Source organism: Centroberyx affinis, unplaced genomic scaffold, assembly GCF_046629955.1.
Source record: "Centroberyx affinis isolate AG114_WGS23_722 - 3 ecotype Tasmania unplaced genomic scaffold, CSIRO-AGI_Caff_v1 ptg000011l_1, whole genome shotgun sequence".
In the NCBI taxonomy this organism is placed as follows: Eukaryota; Metazoa; Chordata; class Actinopteri; order Beryciformes; family Berycidae; genus Centroberyx; species Centroberyx affinis.
The window spans coordinates 91353-114723 of record NW_027278727.1 but is presented as its reverse complement, the minus strand read 5'-3'; the positions used below and the strand labels follow the sequence as shown (position 1 = coordinate 114723).

Below are 23371 nucleotides of genomic sequence, written 5' to 3'. Positions count from 1 at the left end.
TCTACTATCAATCACCCTGTGTGTGAGTGTGTGTATGTGTGTGTGTGAGTGTGTGTGAGTGTGTGTGTGTGTGCGCACACATATGTGTGTATCCAGTGTCTTAATCGCTTGGCCTGTTTCTCATTCTCTGGCCAGATCAATACTACGGTTTCAACACTGTACAGAGAAACACATCAATCTATCTCTTTCTCTCTCTCTCTCTCTCTCTCACACACACACACACACACACACACACACACACACACACACACACACACACACACACACACACACACACACACACACACACACGGAACACGCTATAGTTTCTACAGCCTTCAAAGAAAGACAAATTCAATGTAGGACATTTTACCTAGAATTGGATTTAAAAACCATTTCACAACCAAAATAAAGAGATGAAAAGCTGGATACCCTGCTGTGTGTAGTTGTGTGTGTGTGTGTGTAGTTGTGTGTGTGTGTGTGTGTGTGTGTGTATGTGTGTCCTGCCCCTGCCCACCTTGTTCCTCTCGAACAGCTCACTCTGGATGGCTTTGAGGTCGGTGTCGAGTGCCGAGGCGGCCTGCCGGCGCTTCTTGGCCAGTTGCTCCTCCAGGTCCTCGGCCTGTGCCCGCAGCTTCTTGTTGTCCCGCTCCAGGGCCAGCTTCTCCGTCTCCAGGCGCTCCCTGCGCCCCCACTCCGCCGCGTTCTCCACCTGCAACCTCTCCATCTGAGACACAGAGAGAGAGAGAGAGAGAGAGAGAGAGAAAGTGAATAGAGGAGAAGATTTTTTTTTTCCTCCATGCTGTTGCAAACTCCTCTTTCGTCCTACGGTAGATCTCCTTCCCTTCATCCTCTCTCTCTCTCTCTCCCCTCCCCCCTGTTCTTGAATACATTTTTTGGATAGTCTTGTGCATGAAAATGAGCAAATTTATACATAGTTTAATTCCAAAAATATCAGTATCGGCCTTCAACAACCCATACCGGTCGAAGCCTAGATAGAACATTACCGTTTTCACTTAAATAACAAAAAGTAGCTATAGAAGGTGACATCACCTGGTACCAAAGATCAGCCAATAGCAGATGGCAATTTCAGCAGCATGCTTTTAACAGTAGATGTCAGGCTTTACAGAGATGTGGGTTTGGGGTTCCTCTTTAATAAATACTGGCACTACTCCCCATCCTCTCCTCCTCCACCCATCTCCCCCTCTCTCTCTCCTCACCTCAGCCCGCAGTTCGGCTAGTTTCTTGTCCATACTGGTTCGGGCTCCCAGTTCGTCCTCCAGGTCTTCGGACATGCGGCCCAGTTCGTCCTGGTGCATTTCCTTCAGCAGGTTCAGCTTGATGAAAAAAAACCACACATGACTATGAAATGGACTGGGTGTCAAACAAGGACAGATTGTGTCCAGTCCCACAAAACAGATAGAAACAGAGGGGAAGGACATGAAGGCAGACACCATATAAGGAGACTCTATTAAAATCCACCTTCCTATTGAAGCTGTGATAACTCTTCCTATATTCTGACAGTAAATACCACATCTTTGTCTTGTCCTCCGTCTCATATTTTATTGAGAAAAAAATAAAGCATGGCCATTGAAATTCACTTGTCTTGAACCATTAAAATGTTCTTTCTCTTCCCCTTGCGTCTCCACTCCAATGACATATAGTTCTGTCTGAATAGGAGGAGAGTATTTTTGGAGGTGAAGGTTTGCAGTGAAGGTGTCAAGATTCCAAGTTCAATTTTCACAATAGTACAATTCCTTCCATTAAGTAGATAGCGCTCGCTAAAAGCACAGAACATTTGTAGAAAATGATTTTCTTAAGTGCTGTAGAGCATGATGAAGTTTGATAGCATCCAGATATAAAGGAACGAAGCGTCTCCAGCAATTGTATCCAAGCTACAGTACTCTCACTCACTTTGCAATATCTACTTTCAGTTCAATATGGATCTTGCCAAATGTAATACACCTGAACAAGAAACAATTGATCCCGTCTTCCCCTTCTTATCGGTACTGATATTGATTTTTTTAGGGTGTAGGGTTAAGCTTCCATTGTTGGATTCTTCCAATGAGAATTCCAGCTTGACTTCTGTTTGTGTGTGTCTGTTTTTTAAATTCAGGAAAACAATCCGACCTCAGGGCATGTAGAAATTTACTCTTTACTGAACAATACATAGTTTTTCAACCAATATTGAACTAGAAATATTGGAATCCTCACTACCGAGATTACAGACTGCTACTAAACCAACAAGTAATGCTCTGAGGAAGAGATATGGCAACAAACTAGTTGTTCAATTCAGGAACACGATATCCATTTTGGAGAGAAACCCCCCACCCCCACATCATTCAATATCTCCGAAACACAGTTACGAGCTATCTTTTAAAACATGCCCGACTGTAATTGCTTGACATTTAGTGCTATCTGTCGTTTTGTAAGAGAAGTCATCCCTTTCCCCCCCCCCCCCCCTGCAAATGGTTTTGGGGAACAAACCGCACCAAATCTTCTACATCTCCAGCATCTGTGATGTTTTGAGTATCTGGGACAACAGGAGGCTCCGAGATAAAGGTGACCCAATCTCCTTTTACTATCCCGTTTCATCCCACCTCGCGCTTATCTGACCATTTCATCTCAGCTTGTGTCTCATCCCTCCGGCCTCTCATCTGCCTCCTCTCCACCTTCCGACACTTCACCCCTACCCCTCTTTCATCTCCATCTCCTCTGCCCTCCCCCCCCCCCCGCACATCTCCCGTCTCTTTCGACCTACCCCTCTCCTTTCGCTTCCTCTGCTCGTTTCATCAAACCCGCCGATTTTGGTGTTCGATAACCCCGTCTGTCAGACCTGTCTTTGCCGTGTCCTTCCCTTCCCTGCCTCTCTTTCTCCACCGCAGGCTTTGACTGCCCCCAAGTGGTGTAACACTGTCAAAACATCTACCTTTCTGACTTGAAACAAGACTGTGCCTGTGGGGGGGGGGGTGTGTGTCTGTGTGTGTGTCCCTGGCAGAGCTTATAAGACCTGAATGTTTGAAGGTCTTATCTCCAGAAATCCATCTGTGGGAGGTAGAAATCAAACAAGATCGCAGGAAGAGAGGAAGGAGAAAGGAAAAGGAAGGGATGGTGTGTCTGTATGTGTGTGTGTGTGTGTGTGTGTGTGTGTGTGTGTGTGTGTGAAATCACGGGCAAGTAGGAGTAATGAAGGACATCTCCACTTTGATCTGAACTACCTGGTTAACTTAAGTGCGTCTGGCAGGATTGTAACCAAGCTGGCATGTTTTCTACTGGCACTCCCAGAGAGAAACTGGCCTTCACACAAACATTTGCTGGCTTTGTAGGCAAACCAGTAAAGAATAACTTGAGGGATGAGTGGGGAGGAAGGAGTTTACACCACTTCTTCACTGCTGATAGAGATTCTGTGCACTATACTTTAAAAGTCCCTTTATGAACATTATTATCATTTTTGTATTATTATCATTATTGTTATTAGCAGTAGTAGTAGTAGCAGCAGTAGTGGCATCATCATCATCATCAGTAGTAGTAGTAGTAGTAGAGTAGACGTACTAGTCATAGTATTCGCTTATGAATTGACATTTTACATTCAAATGTAGTATATCTCAGGATTACAACTGTATGTTTGGTGTTTTGTGATATTTTTCAAATAAATCTAGTTTAATTAATCAGGCTGTTCTTGAATGAATGTGAAACATAAGTTCTCACGTGCAGAACAGTCTCAATACTGGACCTGTTTGACACACAGGGTCAGCTCCCCTGATTCAAACGCTGCAAACCTTCCTTAATCTTTATGGATGCCAAGTTCAGTTGTAGTGTGTTCACTGAAGCTAAACTGAAAACCAACCTGCTATCAGCCTGATACTGGAGAGCATGACCCAAAATGAAGCATGCCTACCTGGATCAAGTCTCTTCTGTGCTGGATGGTTCTTGGAGACCTCAGACTAAAGAAGCCTTTGACATGCCTCTGTGTTCAATGAGTTGCTACACAGCTTCCAGCTAGTAATAAGACAGTAATATATATAGGCTTGGTTCACTTCCAAAGTCATGAGTCCCATGGCAAGTAAACTGGACCCAACCTTAAATCATGAACAAACCACTTGAAACCTGCATTGTCTGGTTCAAGGACAGTCTTTCTAAGAACTACATCACCCTGCTGCCCCGTGATAAACGCCACAAGACAAGTAGAAGAAGAAGAGACAACATATCCAAAGACCTCCGCTTTGGATATTACCTGTTTTACATGCCTGTCTCACCTGTTTGAGCGCCTCCTGTTTGCTCTTGCTCAGCTCCTCGTATTTCAGTTTCCACTGGCTGAGTTCGGCCTCTAGCCTCTCGATGCTCCTGCTCAGAGCCAGCTTGTCCCTGGGGAAGACAGACAGACAGACAGACAGACAGAAAGTGGCATTAGAAAATTCTCTCCATCTCTACATCCCCCCCCCAATCTTTCTCTCTCTATTTCTCTCTCTCTCTGTCTTACTCTCTCTCTTTCAGCAGGACTTTCTGGGACTCGTCCAGGCGGAGCTGCAGGGCGTTGAGCTTGCCGGCGTCTTCCTCCATGGTGCCGATGTCGTCCCACAGCTGCCTGCTGCGGTCCTGGCGGCTCAGGCCGGAGGAGGAGCGCAGGCTGGCCGAGTTGGCGCCGCCGCTCCGCCCGTCCCACGGCTCCTGGGCCTCGGCGCCCGCAGCCCTGGAGCGCAGGACCGACTCCAGCAGCTCCAAGTCCTGGCAGAGCAGGGAGGAGAGCGGGAGGAGAAGGGTTAGGCCTGATATATAGGGCCGATATTGGCCTTTTATTAAAAAATCAGATATCAGCCAGTCCGCATCATCAACCTCTGATATGATGGATATGACTGATTACATGTTTATTGTAGAATCGATCAATACTACACTGGTTGTCTATGGGAAGACCTGAACCTGAATTGATTCTAGTGTGAGATTTTGATCAGATTCCACACAATTATGCACAAAACGATCATCATCATCATCATCATCATCATCATCATCATCATCATCATCCTGGGTTTCAATGGAGAGTTTTAGTGTCCCATTATGCTCTAAATGCTGTTTCAAAGGCTTTTCCACCCTGACACATTGGCATAAATATATAAACAAATTTTAAGATACTGAATATCAGCACAAAATATAGGATATCGGCAGCTTCAGTCCAAAAACGCCTAACATCAATATCGGCTTTCAAAAATGCATATTAGGTTTGTTCAGTTATCTTTATCTTTTTTTTTTTTTTTTTTTTACTTGAAGTAGAGTTAAAATAGAATTAATGGTCACTTATTTGCTGGTGAGTGACCCCAAAAACAATATATAGATTCCATTAAATGTGGTTAAAAGTGGTCCATAACTCTACTTTGACTGCGTGTTCACAAAGTTGTGATAGTTAGGTATTTTTGCTGCTTAGATGACCCAGACTCTAGTCAAAAACTTCCAAGTTTCCCAGGGTTTTCATCCGACAGCTTCAATATACAGTATAAAGTCATGGTGAATATGAGTATAAATATCATATATTCACAGTGGTGTTGTAAAATGTACCAGAACGTTCCACCATCTGAGCGCTCTGTGGGCGAGGCTACCTCTCACAGGAGGTTGCTGGCAGTTTGCTATACTCCATGTCCCTGGACTAATCCCTCGAACTCAGAAACACTTACTTCCCGAATAATTCATGAGTCGCTGCAAAACATCAGCGGGGATAAAGGCTTCCTTTCTAGCCTCATCACTGGCAACGGCATCAATCTCATTCCATCCTACCCACATCTCTGGTGTGGACCAGTGTGCAGCTCCCAAAGCTTTTAGAAAATTTACCTCTTCTACAACAATATTCCTCTGTTCTCTCTTCTCTTTTTTCCTCTACTCCCTCTGTTCCTCCCTACCAAGGCCACAAATCAAAGTTTGTTTTTTTCCCAGGGAAACATCTAAAGACTCTGCTAACTCCAACTGTCAGGGTAGCTTCTCATGACCAAACATTTTCACATCTCATTGTTTCCCTCACCCCCCCAAACAGCCTTAACAGAAATTAAGTTGGAGATATAGATCCCCTCCTCCTCTCTGCATTGTAAATCTGCCCGCGTCAGCAATGCAAAAATAAAAGTCCTAATATTTTTCCTCTGTATTTCTTTCACAGAATCTGTCAAATGTTATATGGGAGGGCCCCGACTCCCAGAGGCTTCGAGCGCTGCGTGTTTCTAATGCTCTCGCTGCCTTCAAGTGCTCCTCCTGAGCTCCTACTTCAGAGTGTTGGGAGTCATGCATATAAAAATGCATTTTTTTTTTACGCAGAATTCCAAAAGATAACATAATATAGTAAAATACATCACTTTTCCCATTAATTGTTAGCACGACTTCCATGCTCTCCCCCTTAAATGTCAAATCTCTGCACTTATTATTCTGTAAAATTCCCACTTTCCCAGTCATATTTACTACTTGGTTGGGTCCTTCATGTGTTGTCCACTTATAATGAAGATTTTTCCAACAGCACCTGAAGGCAGCATAATACAAGCCTCTAGTTGTTGAGGTCTTTTCTTTCTAAGGGGCAGCCAAGAGGATCGTAGAGCCCAATTTCACTTTGTTCCTCTTCAATGTAATGAATCCCCTCATAAATATTCAGTAACAGCAACAGGTTTATGTCGCTTAATGATCAACAACATGTTTGATGAATAGACTGGCCTTGTTACATGGGGTATTAAAATGAAAAGCCACAGTCTAATGATGAAGTGGCCCAAGTAATTGGGACATCCATTTCCATCGCCTACAGGCAGCGCTGATTATGTGGTCCAGATGTTTATTCATTCTAGTCAGAACTGTTTGATCTAAACATTTCATAATAAATTACCAAATTATACACTTGATTATACTAATAATATAATAACCCCGTGTTGGCAAGCTGAACCAGCAAGAGGTTCAATTCAAACTATATTAGCATGTTGTTTGACTACTCACATCTGTTGAGTTCAAAATCTTTATTCATTTTCTTGGCCTGCACATCCATAACGTCCATATGATATTCAGCTCATTGCCATTGGCGGATAAAGGGATATTCTTACATTTTGTCTTATAATTTTGAAAACTCTAGCCCAAGACCACATTAAACCAAATATGCGACTTACTGTTTTCATGTGAAAACTTCATAACTTTTATGATTTTCATGTTTTAACTTCAGTGAGAAAATGCTATGATAATTCTATTCTATGATGAAACCCTTTCAAAACCCACTGGATAAACTCAACAATGCACGCTGGTCTAAAAGCAAGGCTGTTTTTCATTTGGACATTTTAATGATACAAGAATTTCACAGCGATGTACTTTATCAAATTCTTCACATGCTGGCCTGGTGACATTATAAATTTGAAGGTTGAGGTACACTAATTGGAAAACAGCTGTGATGTCATGATGCTGTCATTCTACGTATTCCCCAGCAGAGGGACCCAGCGTGTAATAGATGTCTGTTGGAGAAATGGTACTCAGCCACATGTGGAAGTACTCAGTGTGTGTGTGTGTGTGTGTGTGTGTGTGTGTGTGTGTGAGAGAGAGTGTGTGTCTATATGTGTGTGAGAGTGTGTGAGAACAAGAACAATGGAGGGAGACAGGAAATGAGGCTGTGCTGTGTGTGAGCAGCAGTTAGCAGCCTTTCCAAGACCACCTCTGCTTCCACCGCTGCTAGATATATAATCATGGTTTACTTGGAACAGTACAGCCTGGGTGTGTATTTATGTTTGTGTGTGTGTGTGTGTGTGTGTGTGTGTGTGTGTGTGTGTGTGTGTGTGTGTGTGTGTGTGTGTGTGTGTGTGTGCGCGTGTGTTACCATGGAAACCCTGTCTGAGCTAGCTGAAGGTCAAGTCTGATAGGGAATGACACTGATCCGTATTCACTGCTGTTTTAACGCAAACTCCCTATTATGAGGTTACAGCTCATATACGCATGTGTGTATGTGCCTGTGTGTATGTGTGCATATCTGTGCCTGTGTGTGTGTGTGTGTGTTGAAACAGTATACAATTGCTCCTTGCCAATAAACACAGAGGGACACACCCCTCCTAAAAACAGACACTTTGCCTGGTTTGGCGCCCAGTCAGAGCCAGAGTGACCAGAAAACACAGGAGGTCAAACCAGTGGCCTCCTGCTGACAGAGCAGGACCTGCTTGTTAACTACAGAGAGCAAGGAAACAAACAACGGCTGTCAGATGGGATGAGACGGTGCTACTGTTAGTACTACTGATACTACTGATACTACCACTACTACTACTACTACTACTGTGTGCTGCTAGAAATGACTGCAGTATTCAGGATTGTCAGATTAGTAAGAATCAATGAGGATATAGCAATAAACCAGGCTCACTTATATCTTTTAATGTCCTCCACAGACCTACCTCTCAACTAAGAAAGCACTTCAGAGTAGCTGAGGGCTACAATGGTGAAATATAACAACCATTTGGCTCCCATGAAACTATTTAATGCCAATGTCCTATATAAGTCCTCGTTCTTTGTACGAATGTCTTGTGTGCCAGTAGGCACAATGAGGCCAAGTGAAGCAAGTATGCTGTTTTGTTGCGTTTTTTTTCCCCCCCCATGAAGAACAAGAATATGCATTTTGTCTAACTAGGTCTGCATAGAACAGGCTGATAGAGACTAAGTACTGCAGCATCCCAGTGCCCTCAGGGACAGACGGTGTGTGTGTGTGTGTGTGTGTGTGTGTGTGTGGTGGGGGTGTTCTATTTAAGGAACTTACCTAGTCTGAAAAACTAGCTGTGTGGATACCCAGGTGTATGCACACACACACACACACACACACACCTTGCTGTGTCTCCAGTAAGATGATAAAGTCCATGTCCTGTTGGGCCTCTCACTGAGTTGTCTGCCCTACATTCACTGAGGCTCAGGTCACATTGTCCATGCAGTCACACAGGACAGGAGCACACATTGTTGTTTCACCTTAGTGCCAGAAGTGGAGCAAACGGTCGCTCCATTTCCACCTAGTATTCAAGCATAACTCTAACCATTTTCAACCGGGACCCTGGACCTGACAGTCAATGGAGAGTGAGTGTCCATGTGTTGAAAAAGACATGTTTTGAGTACTTTTGGGGTTGATTTTTGGAGAGTCCATTGGCCCATTAGGACTGTATTGGAAAGCTGTGCACCCAGGCAAGCAAGACGTAAATAGAACTAGAGTGAAGCACTTAATGAGATTTTGGTCAGAATCGGTATAGTGGAAAATGATGGGTAAGTGGGGTCCAGCCAGGTCGAAAATGGCCAGTGTTACGCTTTAACCTGCATCCTGGGTCATCAGATTCTACTCTGATAGTGGAACATGCATCAGATCTAGGAGTAAATCCATTCAAGATGCACTGAAGCTCTGAAGATCACCAAAAAAAACCCCTGGAGGTGGTCAGAGACACATTTGTCCACATTAACATCATTCTAGCCTGGTTTCAGACTCCTCGTTTCCCGCCCACTTTTCAGATTTGGCCGATTCAGCGAGTCTGGTGTCACTAGTGATTGGTTCAGGGAAAATCAACACATAGAAAACGACTAACGAGGAGGCAATCTCAGGCTGAATAACGGAGTGGCCATTCAGCCTGATTATCAGCTAGCTCAGATAGTAACATACTTGTCAAGGACATAAATATTATGCGAGAAAGTGAAGTGTGTGTCAATCTGCAGTTTGGCGAGGGAAAGAGAAATCTGATTTCAGTGTGTATACCGCAGATGCATTTTCATGTCAGGTGTGGATGTAATCCAGCTAAATCAGATTTAGATCCAGTCTGGATGCGAGATGCATGCCAAGTGGTAAGCGTCAGTGATTTAAAAATAAGATAAGGGGGTTCGATTTACTTCATCTTGCAAGCCAAGCTGCCTTTTGACTACATATGAAGTGATATTTTCACTTTGGAAACACATTTTCACGTTTTAGCAAACAAACCTCTAGGAGTTAATAAACGGTCAGCCTCCAATATTGTCTGCACCAGGGAGTGGCGGTCTGCAGTTCCTCTTTATAACATGAAAGCATTACAAAGTAGACACAGGGTAATGCAATTTCATTCTGTGCCCTGAGTCAAGCTTTACTCAAGAAGTAATATTGTCTGCTTTAAATTACTGATATTGGGAGCATGGGGACTGAGGGAGCCTTATTGCTGGTGGTGACAGTGGGTCCCCAGGCAGATAGAGTTCTACACTGACTGCTGTGGGACTCTTACAGAGGTGTGCACACCTAGAAGCCAATATGTTCGACTAAAGTGGAAACTGCTGCAAGTGTTTAGCTTGGCAAATTAAGGACATCCGGAGCAGATGAAATATTTCAGACCGTATTCAGCAGTATTTTAGCCCAGTTCTGCTTTGGGAAACCTGACTAACCCAGTAGTTTCAGAACATGTCTACCTCTGTGTAGGAACTGCAAGTCTTGGCTGATATTCCCAACGTTATCTATTTCCTCAGTGTCATATGAACACCTTGTACCTTCCACTTTGGTGTTTTTATTTGAAGATGTAGCCTACTTTATGGGTTGAGCAAGTTTCTTGACACAAGTACCCATGAAATCCATTCAAAGCATATTGTATCGCTTCTAAAATGCGTAGTGGCCAGTCTGAAAAGAGAATTTTTCATGTCATCTCATAAATGGTCTATATGTGAAAGCAGTGCCTTGTGAACAGCTCCAGATATCCAGGCATGTTGCTTAAGCTTGTGTCTGCACACATGATGCAACAAAGAAACCTTCAGTGAAATCCTGGTTTTAATTTCGTCTAACTAGAATTACTACAGTTTATTTCAGGTGAAGGTAAATTCGCATTTGTGCATGCTTTGGAATATGATTAGTTAAATCGAAACAATTACAATCCCCTATCATAAAGGGTGTGCACACTTACACAACCAAATTTTGCCTTTTAAAGCAATGATATCTGACATTTTCTATGTTGTTTGCAAATGCTTTTTATAATGAATGTTCCTGTGTGTTGCAGACTGAATGTTACCGTCTATTATCTGTCATCTTTATGAGTCAGGTCCGTCTTGAAAAAGAGATCTCTGAGACTACCTGATCAAATGAAGGAATCTAATCTACTCTCTACATTGTCCACCCACCTTTTGTCTGTCCAAGTCCACGTCCCTCACCGGCTCCGGCTCCGGCGACCCGGGCGGCCCCTCCGCCACCCGGTCCGTCTTGCCGTCGGCGTGCGGCTGAGAGGAGGAGGAGGAGGAGGCGGGAGAGGAGGGAGGCATGGACGGAGAGGAGGAGGGGGAGGCGGCGGCGGCAGCGGCGGCAGGCGGGTGGGCGGGGGAGGAGGCGGAAGAAGCGGCGGGGGGAGTGGGAGGAGGAGGAGGAGGAGAAGCCGGGTGGTCGCCGCGGAGACGCAGCGCCTCCTGCCGCAGCGTCTCGTTCTCGGCGGCCAGCTCCTGCCGCTCCCGCCGAACGCCGGTCAGCTCCTTGGTGAGGGCGTCCAGCCGCTGCCTCAGCTGGCGAACCTCGTCCCGCGCTCGGTTACGCTCCGCACGGACCTGGGGGGGGGGGGGGACACAGACCTTACTGATTACTACAAGATATAGAGCATATAATTTAATTAAAGCTGCACTAGGAAACTTCACGCGTGAGCAGCCACTAATGGCAGCAAGAGGTAACTGTTTGGACTTTTATATCCAGAAATCCTGTAATAACTAAATTTCTTCTTACTTCTTCTTCCTAAATGCTATCTGCTCCTGTTTCTTGTTTGTGTTCCAGTTCATAAGTGATTGTCTTTAGATGTTTCAGCATCTATAAATATTTATGAAATTTGATAGGCTATTTTGCTTCTCAAATATGTATGATTTCACGCCACTTGCCTTTAGGCGGGGAACGCCAAACCGCATCAACACCGCGGGTGTGTCTGGGATTGGCCACGGTTCCACCGACGTGTTAATGTTTGAATTATTATTATTTGAAGCGCTATGCAGTGAGCGGTGTGCATTTATTGGGTATTTTACGGCGGCTTCAAACATGACTCAGCCAATCAGATCCGAGGGCCGCAACTTCTTGTGTTCTAAAAGCCGTTTCACCTCACTCTACAACAGATTTTACAGCACACAGCCGCTAGCCATTTCCCGTAACAGATGCTTTACTAAATTAAACATTTAACATAGCAAGTGGGCATTTCCCATCACAGATGTTTTGCTGAATTAAACATCTAACATCTCAAGGAGGATCAATAATAAATTCAGTGTTTCAGAACTTCCTTTATAAATAAGCATTAGCTTAAAATGGATGTCAGAGTATCCCCTCTTTGCCCAGAATGAAAGACTGAGGTGGGAAATTACACCATCACTGCTCAGACTGTCCTGCAAATTTATATGTGTATATGCAATAGGTACAAACTTATAATCTGCCTACTTTTTCCCTCTTTCACCTTCTTTATGAGACAGGAGTGTATACCGTGACTATGTAGTAGTCTGAGCTGTTTGTGTTGTTAATTGTATTGTTAATAAAACTACTCAAAAAGAGTGAGGTAGCACATCCAAAATTAGGGAATATATTAACTGGTTCACTTATGTATTGGGGTGTTTTGGCAAGAAAAGCCCAGATTGTACAGCACCTGATAATGTAATAACTGTGAAATAATGTCATAACTTCTCAAAATGTAATAAAATGTCCCTGTAAATCTGTGGAAATTGCAGTAAAACCTGTTCATGTAATAAAATGCCAGATGCCACTCCCGGACATAAATGGCAAGCCCACCTTGCTCCACTTCTCTCTCCAGTTGGCGGTGCAGTCCGACCACCACCTCATGGTCTTCTCCATCTGGGCCGCCCTGGCCCGGGCCTCCTCCAGCTCCCTGAGCCTCAGCTCCTCCCTGCTTTCCCAGTCTCCCCCAGCACCGTCACCCAGCGCCCCCAGCGCCCCCAGGCCCAGGCCTCCCAGCCCGGGGGACAGCAGCAGCGGGGGGCTGGAGCTGGGCGTTCCTCCGGTGGGGCTGGGCGTGTGGGTGAGGCTGTCCGGGGAACGGATCCCCCTGTCGGGCCCTAGGCCCAGGCCGCACAGCAGGCTGGCGCTGGCCGACTTGCCGCCGTCGGACAGGTGGGGGCTGGGGGTGTGGTTCATGATGGAGCCGATGGCGAGGAAGAGGAGGGTGAGGAGGATGAAAGGGAAGGGGGGGGAGGGAGGGGGTCGTCAGCGGGGAGATTCAGGAGAGCATCGTCCGCTTCCTTCACTGTTCAGCCTGGAGGCAGAAACACAACAGGAGGAAATATTACTCACATACACATACAGTCTGTTTTATATAGTAATCACATTGTACTACCATCCATGTCATGTATCTAATGTGTTATAGGGGTAATAGGGGTATGTGTGCTGTATGTGTGTGTGTTTACAGTATGTTTATGTGTATATATGGTATGATATAGGTTGGACAATATGGTTGAAATCAATATCACGATAATCATAAGGATTTTTTTTTATATCGATATATATGACGATATGGCTCACATAAGCGAAATCACATTAAATAATCAAATTAATGTTCATCATATTGAACCAATGGTAATGTTTGGTGTGACGTCAAACTAAACTGAAATTTTCACATAATATTCCTACCATACTTCATTTTGTCTGAGTTTCTAAATAAAATTTGCTTTGCTAAAAGTTCAGACAGCAGAATTGTGTGTCTCGATATCCCAAAATCACCATATCATCACAATATAATCCCACCGAAAGACGATAAACGATAATATTGAATTATCATCCAGCCCTAATATAGGTATGTGCATGCATGCGTGTATACACATGTATACATGTTTACATACTGTATGTATGTGTATATACAGTATGTATGTATGGGTGCATTCATACATAGTAATTATAGCATGTACTGTATATGGTAAGTGTATCTGTTCTTATATACAGTATGTCTTATATACTAAATGTATAGTGTCTTCATATATAGTGCATGTTGGATATGTCGTCTATACAGAATATTGATACAGATACCATCAAAAAAAAGACAAAACAAGAAAAAAGAGGGGCAAAACAAGAAAACGTTGATCACAAAAAAGGAAAAACTATTACTGAAGACTACAGAACAGAAAACGGTCCAAGGTAATCATTCACAGACATAAAGCTGTGCTGCCGCTGGGGAGGAAAAGCCCTCGTCTGGTCTCCGAACCTAATAAATACATAAAGAGCCTGGACAGATGTTCCACATGGCTGGGGCTGAATTGGTTTCTGCCGCTTAAGGGGGAGCAGATCCATGTAAAATTCAAACCGTGGATATCAGAACACAAACATAAACACAGACAGGAATGAATCTGAAAAAGGAAACATAACAAGTTCACAGCCTCTCCCTGGACTGGTAAGTGTAATTATTCCGGCGGGCGAGCCTGGCATGGGGTGGGAAAGGAGCGCTGTGGGAAAACGGAACACTTACTGTACACTACACCGCCTCTGATGCTCTCGTGTTCACACTTTGTCATCTCTGCCTCTCTCTCAGCATGCCGCTTGCTCCACTCATCCCCCCTCTCTCTCTCTCTCTCTCTCTCTCTCTTTCCACACCCCGGATTCTCTCTCTCTGCCTCTATCTCTCTCACTCGGGGCTAAATTTTGTGCAGCATCAATAAAAATCTCCCTATCTTTGATCATTATGGTCGAAATCGTTCCGTTTCTACCTCTGCTGAACAGCCAGAGGAGGATTTGTACTTTTCCAGACAAAAAAAAAGAACAACACTGACCAAAGATCACCATCATCTCCCACATAAGAAGTCATTCCTACTGCCTAACTAATCCATATACAACGCACTTTACTGATGATACTTTGTTTTATGTGATAGTTGGAGAATGACAGAAATTAGAGCTGACTGGGTATCTTGATTGTTGATTTGATTGTGTGTGATAGTGTGATTTTTAAACACAATTGTGGAATTGTATGTACAATTTTTATTTAAATTGTAAATTAGGTGTGTTGCCATCAGCTAAGTTCAGTCAATAAACATGTAAACACATCCACCAGGAAAGAACTGATTAGTATTGTGCAAGTTATTCTTGTTCTTTAGTGTGTGCTAATGCTGGCCATATTTCATGCTGTCTGAAGATGAAAACAGAGAAATATGGCAATATTGTAATACACCGACTGATCTTTATGAAAACACAACAGGGGGTCTGAAATTTCTGTGAGGTTGTGGTGGATAGATATTTTACAGATAAACATTATTCATTCAACAAATGCGTTTCAATCACTTTCTTTTCCGCCTCAAGCGAGTATAAAAGCTGTTGTGCAACATTGAGGAAATTATACTAAAATATGCTGCTTCCATTCGCCTTTTCTAATTTCATACATCATAATTCGCAGAAAAATACTATGATGGAAACCCAGCTATGGAGGTAAATGTCTGCTCTAGTCCTTGTCTGCTTTTTTCAGAGGCCAACAGCAGAGCATGAGAGGAGGTAAGCAGATATGCAGCAACTGTTTTCTCAGTTGGAAGCAGTGTGTCGGCTATCTGGACATCCTGCACTCTCCCTGCGATGTCTTGGTAATGTTCCCACGTTGACAAATGTGCAGCGAGCGGAGCGCCTCAACCTGGAGCCTTTAAAATGAACTGCACCTCCAACTGGTGTGAAATCTAAACCCCCCTGCCCCCCGTTGTCATACGTCTCCAGCCTCCTTTCCTCCCTTCCTTCCTGCTTCATCTCTTCCCTCCTTCCTAGAACATCATTTATGCACAAACTATAACAGGACCCAAATTTAGACTGGTTAAGGGCAAATTTCTCATTGATATACATATACATGTATATATGCTGTAAATTATTTTCTTTTTTTCATATTCTCATATTTTTTCATTTGTTACATATTGCATATATCTATCCATTTCATATTTTTCATATATTTTCATCTTGTACTGTGTCAGTATGTTCTGCTGTTTTTTGCACCCTGCATACATGCTGTAATTCATATATTTTCATTCATATATTTCTACTACTACTCCATTATAGTGTTGTAACTGTCGGGTGAGGAATGCGCAATTCTTATTTATATTCTATTTTTCTTTGCTTTATCCTAATATTACTCTTTGCTGCTGTAAGGACCAAAGTTCTCCACAGGGATCATGAAGCTTTCATCTTATCTTAACTGCTCGGGTCGGGTTTGGGTTCAAAAGCAGCGCTGAAAAATACCATCATTGGCAACTTATCAGGCCTTTTAGTTTTTCAGGCTCCGGCTGAGTCGGGCTCAGATTTTCAGAGCCAAGAAAAGCTCTGCTCCTTCCTATCCTCCCGCCTCCCCTCTTCCCTCCAGAGGATGCAGGGGAAGTTCCAGAGAGGCCCTGGAACTGTGGGAACAGCTCAGAGGGAAAGAGAGAAGAAAGGGAGAGGAAATGAAGCAGGTTCTGCGTTAGCAGCTGGGGATGTAGTGCAGGGAAAGCCACCGAAATTCACTTTACTACGTTTTGTAGCTATTGCTGCAGTGCTATGGGCATCCAAATTCAGATGTTTAATTTCAGCTCGGTCAGTCAGGGTGAGACGATTCACTATTAAACTATGTCATGGAGTGGAAAAACATCAATTTCTACAAATCATGTCATTCTTCAGTGGGCAGTAATCTACTTTACACAAGGAATTAAAAGTTATTATTGTGAAAATATAACGTTAACTATGAATCGTCACACTTTTTTGCTGTGATTTTTCACTTTCCACAGTCCTCTTCACACATTCCTCAGTAGATAAATTGAAAAAGAGCAGAGTTCCATCCCGCAAGTAAGGGCACTGAAGGAGTTATTTTGAGTTTCAATGAAACATACTGTATATTATAGAAGCATTGTAACTGACACATCTTTTTGTTTCTGTTGTCAGACAACTGCAGCACCATAAAAAGAGCAACTTAATGCTAACAGGCCAGGGATTAATGTTGCATTGTGATGTAGAAAAGAAAAACGATAGCTAACAAGCTAACAGTAGCTTTCAAAATTCTGAAAATGCCACATTTTAGGACTGCAAATATATAAAACGAATTAAACATACATAGAAAAAGAATACAATATGTGCTTATGTCAAAATATGCGACCAGCTTTCGTTAGCCGTATAGCTAGCCAGCTAGCATTATAGCGGTTTAAGGTGAATGGATTTTAATATTCATGCATTTGTTTCTCAAAAATGACAACAAAACATGTGGTAGAGGATAAGACAACAATGTCATATTCATTGTCAGAATACGGGAAATGTTCAGCTTCAATCTCCTTGTATGGTGTCTGCTTTGTTTCCAGTCACATCCTTCCTCTCTGTTTCTATCTATCTGCCATGGGACTGGGCACAATCCTACCTGTTTATATGTGAAATTGAGTTTCTCCGCTATTTTAAGCCAGTGTAATCCTTAATCATATAATCATTGCATACATTTCAGTAATTAGTAGGGGCTTCATATAAGAGGCATGAAATATGGTCTACTAAAGCAGCATGAAAACATGGTCTATGAAAGCAGATGAAATTAATGCTACTCTAGAAATACTGTGTTTCTTTGTTGTTTCTATATATACAGTATATACAGTAGATCACCTTATAAGCTCTTATTGGCACTCACCCTCACACACATACACCTTCTGATTTAGTTTGACAGGTGAGAGAGCAGAGAGTACAACACAATGGGGCATTACGGAGTCATAAGCTACATGCCTTGGAGAAAGGGGCTGAATAAATGGGGCATAGTTCCGAATCAGGATTTTTAGCCTTAATTTGATTTTATTCTTAAACGATTCCAAGTGTATTTGCCTCACGAGACAGAGAGAGGGAATGACACAGAGGGAGTTCAGGGAAAGCAAGACTCTGCATGGTTCCACTTAAGAGTGTAACCTAAAACCTCATCAGAATCAGACGGGAAGGTAGGCAGAAACAGAGCAGGGAGAGGAGGGAGACTAGGGTTCTAATATGGGCCAATACTGATATTTTTTAATTGAAGCTGCCGATAGCCGATACTGTGCTAATATTCAACATTTTTCATTTGACCGCTTTCATGCCTAAAGAATCCAAAAATTTTAAGTATTCTAAAGATGAAAATTTTTTCTTTTCAGGGTGGAAAAACCACTGAAACCACATTTAGACCATCATGGGACTCTAAAACTCTCCACTGAAAACCAGACTAATGAAATTGTGTTAGGTGTGTTAGCAGCTCCTTAAGGCAGGGTGAGGCAGGTTTCAGGTTTTACAGACTGCTGAGTAAAATCCTTCCACACCACACTGGAATGATTCCTCTGGTTAGACATCTGATATAAAAATACTGATCAAAATCATATTCATGCATACTTGTGTGGAACCTGATCAAGAGGCCACATTAAAATTAGGATTGGGCTAATGTTTCAGCTCAGTCACGGAGGAACCTGCATCATATCAGAGGTGGACGATACCGGCTGGCTGATATCCAGTTTTTAATAAAAGTCGATACTCCTGTGGCTGTTCCATTCGTATCTACATCCTTCTCTTTGCTGCCGCAGCGACCCAATTCCTCCGCGGGAATCATTAAAGTTTCATCAAATGTAATCTAATCTAATCTAAGAGGGGAGTAGTGGAGCAGAGAGGAGAACGCTAATAAAGACAGAGGACAAATCTAATACTCCGATGACCTGAGTGGTCATTATCCGAGTTCACAATGTCACCGACAACTACTGTATCAGAGAAGCAGGGGTTCATTTCATGTTAATTTAAGGTAAAAGCTGGTGCTTAGAGAGGGTCAGGAGAGGTTCATTAGTCATTTAGCTGACAGCTTTATCCAGAGCGGCTTCCAGTGAGAACAACAGAGGAAAAGGCTTTGATTCCTGGATCACCAAGATCACCAGAAACCAATAGTACCATCTAGAGTTCTCTAGATCACCATCTAGGGTTCATCTAGAGACCCATATATTGGGTTACCATTACTGATGTTTTATTAAATATCAGCTATCAGCCAGTCAGAATAAGATGCTTATCCTTGGTATATTTGAAATTTTTGGGATTTTTTTGGCATGAAAGCAGCCAAATTTAAAAATATTGAATATCTCCACAATATCAGCTATCGGCAGCGTCAATTAAAAAATATATCGGCCTTCAAAAAACCATATTGGTTGCACCCTAGCACCAACCAATAGGAGATCAATGGTCAGAGAGACAGCACACTGGCAAGAGGTTGAACAAATATTGCTGTGTTCCTAAATTGAGAGCATATGACAGAGAAGCACAAGGTAAAGAAATGAAAACCAGGGCGGAAAGCTACTCAAGGGTTTTTCCTCTCTACCACCAAAACCCTGCATTTCAATATCCATCCGAAAAGCCAAAATCCCACGCTGGTGTGACAGTTCCAACTTCTCCAGTTCATCTCCCAGTCGCAGACAGGGACAGTAGCTGGCAGCCACACACACACACACACACACATAGACTAACGCATACAAACAGCCTATTCAAGCAAATCCCAAATCTGGGTCAAAGCATGGGAGAGAAAGGGAAGCGAGTCAAAGAGATGGGAGGCGTAAGGAAGGATGGGCAGAGTTCACCGCAGCAGAGAAAATGAGAGAAAAATGAAAAGCTGATGTTTTTTGCCTTTCGGCACAATCGGGTCCAAGACGGCGGTGTCACGGATGGCCTACCCAAAATTAAACACTTCTAGAAATAAAAACGGCACTCTCCGGGCAGACTTCCTCTCAAAGCAGCTCCGTCTGTGTGAGTGTGTGTTATCTAGGAACAGACAGACTACAATGTCAACACTTCACTTTGAACCGGATTATGCTTCCTTTTGAGAAATCTAGATTCGCGACGAGACAAGAAGGATTTGAGAAACTGGCAGTTTATGAGGACTTAAGATTGAACGATAGTGTAAATCAGAGATCAAGATTTGGCGGATTTATTTACAAAAGATTATACCCCGACAAAGTTCTCTCTCCTTCTCTAAGGCTATCTTTCAATCGCTTTGTGAAACTTGTTTTGACAACACGTTGGATGATATCCCTTCTGCTTTTACAGCTCATACAGACAGAATAACACCAGAAATTATCTTGTGAAGTGTATACAGTCAGACGCAAATGCAATCTTGGAGTGGACTTGGAGTGTAAGCATTCTGTATCAAATCGTAGACATGAAATGGTAAACACACGCTGCGTCCTCTCCTCTGAGTTTCTTGAAACGCTCCTTGTTTAGGTTTGTTCTTCTTCCAGCAATGCACTGCTCAACATTCACACAACTCAGCTATATCGGTTACACAGTTGATACTGCCCTGGTGTCCATAAGAGGATATTTTGACAGTTTTATTGTATGTTATGACAATGTTAAAAACCAAATTCCCTTAGCAAGAGGCCTTGATATCACTCATGGAAACAAGGAGAAACAAGTTGCCAAGTGGTAGATGTTTGACTTGGAACTCAACATTGGTAATATGTCCAATATGTCCAATGTTTGAGCTAACTAGATGCAGGGTAATGGTAATGTGACACATATTGATCCCATAGGGAAACTCTCTTTTCTCTTGCCCCTCTCCCTCTCCCCAGGGAGGTCAGAGGTCAGGTTCTGGAGCTGGTAGGGATTCAGCGTCTTGCTTGAGGACACTTCAGCAGGGTGAACCCAGGTCTTCTAGTTGAAGGACCATCTCTCGAACCATTAGCTTACTGCGGTGTGACTGACTTTATATTGTGGTGTGTTGGACTCGCAAAGAGAGTCAGGTTATCATCTGGAGCAGAAACTACTCAGGCTTGATATTAGTGGACAGTCTTATTAGTGCTCACAGCTTCACAGGTTCCCGAAAATTTGAGTCCTACCCAGACTGAAACTCCAAAAATCTCTGTCCAAAGCAAACCTGAGTGTAGCTTTTTACGAGCCAGAACCCAACTAAAGCTCAAATAGGCTAATAACTTGGTCACGATAAATTATTCACATTTGAATACTAGCCCAACCTAAACCCAAGCAACTGAAGGAATACTCGTTTCTAGAAAACAAGCTCTTTGATAAACAAAATTGGAAACAGATTCACCTCTATGTGTCCAGCATTTATTGAGTTTGCCTATTCTTCAAGAGATCTGACACAGGGACCTCATGCATGCTACCCCCAACCCCCCAATTTAGCAGGCTGGCTTAATATGGACTCACGAGCCTCCGCCCACCCACTCCCTCCACATGCAGCCGACCCCAATCCCTGAACTCCATCTAGGACAATGCTTCCCGCGTTCTCTATGACAAGCTGCTGCAGCCATTAAGCCTTTGCCCTCCGACTCATCCCCATGAGGTGAACCAAGGAGGGCTTCAAGCGCTCATTTGTGCCGAATGCCATCCAACTACACAACCTGGCAACCAAGCCTGGTCGCACTGCACTACACATGATCTCTACATATTTGTGTGCATACTGTATGTCTGTACATATTTTGAGAAACATTTCCGTATAGATCAGGTTTACCCATATGTTAATATTTGAGCAGCCTGCCCAGGTAAATTAACAGCCGCACAAGTACATTTTTGTTTAAGATTTATTTGATTTGCTGTCTGCTGCACAAAGCTGGAATTCAAACTTGGTATTTCTGGTAAATGTAGCGTTAAAAGAAAACATGCTTTAATTCTGTTTAGCACTGAAAACATGTTGATGAACTACAATGAAGAACATTCTGGCACCTCTGACGCAGTCCATGGTATTGGTCAGATAGTCGACACTCCTTCAAGTCACACTGTGTGTACCAATACAAACTTACACAATATGTTGAGGAGGTGACCTCTTTGTAATCGGCTGCATGTTGTGCTTGCTTCATAAAAATAATAGTCAGCTAATGTTGCAGTGCCAAGTTAGCTAATGCTAGCCTGATTAGCTTACACTAGGGGAGAGACTTTAATGACCGAAATAAATTAGGGATACTGGGCTTGCTAATTGAAATGTCCAAAACAATACAGACTGTGGGAAACATTGCACTGAACTGTAAATTGGTGAAACTGTAAACTGCAACCATCTGTAAATCAATGGTAAACACCAAGAATTATTTCTAGCCAATAGGAACTCTGTATTAGCATAATGTATCTTGAATCTTCAGTAGTTTCTATTTGTTACATTGCAATCTACAGTATATCCTATTCTTTGCTTTCAAAATCCTTTGTATATACACTGTAGTGCACTAGATACTATTGTCACAGAGGTGAAACAGCTACAAATCTTCAAGAACGGCATTTCCCAAAAAGTCAGTGTATTTTTTGAAGTGAGAAATTAAGGTACAACGCAGGTCTCCTGGGCTCAAAATATAAATGTCAAGCTCTAGTCAAGCTAGTATGAGAACAGAAACCGTGGGAACAGACTGCTGTGAAGAAGGAAAATGACGATAAACAAAGATGAAATGTGTCGTGGTGGAAATAGAATCTGCTTTTTTTTCTTGGAGCGGTCGCAAACAAAGTGGCTTGTCTTGTCTCTGGCTAGCCTTTTTTTTTTTTCTTTCTGTCTGTCATGTGTAATTGTTTATCTTCGCCATCACAGCCACTTACATCAATTCTCCCTGGTGTGCACAAACACTACCACAAAACCCCCCACACACACACACACACACACACACTCATGGTAGCGTTCATAATGATCCAAAAGGTCAATATGTGTATGAATGTGTATGTCTGACAGATCTCTGGTTGTGTCGCCACAGGACACCTTGGCCTGACCCCAGCTAACATGGGTAGGGGTGTGTGTTTGTGTGTGTGTTTGACCGGTTGACCAGCTCACACTACAGGAGAACGTCAATACTTGTCCAGATTCGACTGTGACCAAAAAGCACTTGAGCTGCCTAATGTCCCACTATAATCACCATGAAATACTTCTATGTTGCCTTCACATAACACATGGGTGGTATTAATATAAACTCCATATCTTAAAGCATTAAGAAGCTGCAGTCGTTTCAAGAAAATCAGTTTTTCCTCATTACTATGCAAATGCAGCAAGGGGCTCTAAAATCTAATCAGATCTCTATAGGGGGAACCTGTGGTTTCTATCATGTATTGTTCTTGAGTTATTGTGTTCGGAAGACAGACAGACAGACACATAGACAGACAGGCAGACGTCACCATGACAACATAATGTCCCACATACCATGTACCATGGTGGAGGGACATCAAAATCAAACATGTAAAATAATAATGATAATCCCGACTGTATCAGGAGGCAAGAGATTAAAGTCCTGAACGCACAGCACAAGATCGACTGCACGACCGCAACAAACTAGCGCCAACATCATCATCATCATTATTACCAAATCGTGCCTATAATCAGCCTAAATATCCTGCTACAGAACAGGCAGAACTGCCAGTCAGGTAGAGAGGCAGGCAGCCTGGGGAGGAATCATGAATGTTTAAAGAGCATCCAATCAGTGGTGTAACTAAGAGCAGCCGTGATCAGCATAATGCCAGTCTAATGCTGCTCAGAGGGCCACAGGCCAGGAGTTCAGTCAGCTCAAACCTGGCTGATGGCATGTTGCT

The 23371-nt window shown here is 43.1% G+C and overlaps 1 protein-coding gene across 1 annotated transcript in view; it reads right to left on the bottom strand.

The window, feature by feature from the left end:
* Positions 1-496: 496 nt before the first annotated feature.
* Positions 497-23371, bottom strand: part of ccdc102a (coiled-coil domain containing 102A) — a gene marked incomplete at its 3' end in the record, with an annotated part of 49816 nt that continues 26941 nt past the window's right edge. Inside the window, exons 2-7 of the mRNA XM_071534214.1 lie at positions 12683-13163; positions 11059-11472; positions 4460-4704; positions 4236-4344; positions 1200-1316; positions 497-706 (exon numbers count right to left, since the gene is read on the bottom strand). Of these exons, the coding sequence (XP_071390315.1) occupies positions 497-706; positions 1200-1316; positions 4236-4344; positions 4460-4704; positions 11059-11472; positions 12683-13045 (1458 nt within the window). The remainder of the gene's footprint in view (positions 707-1199; positions 1317-4235; positions 4345-4459; positions 4705-11058; positions 11473-12682; positions 13164-23371) is intronic.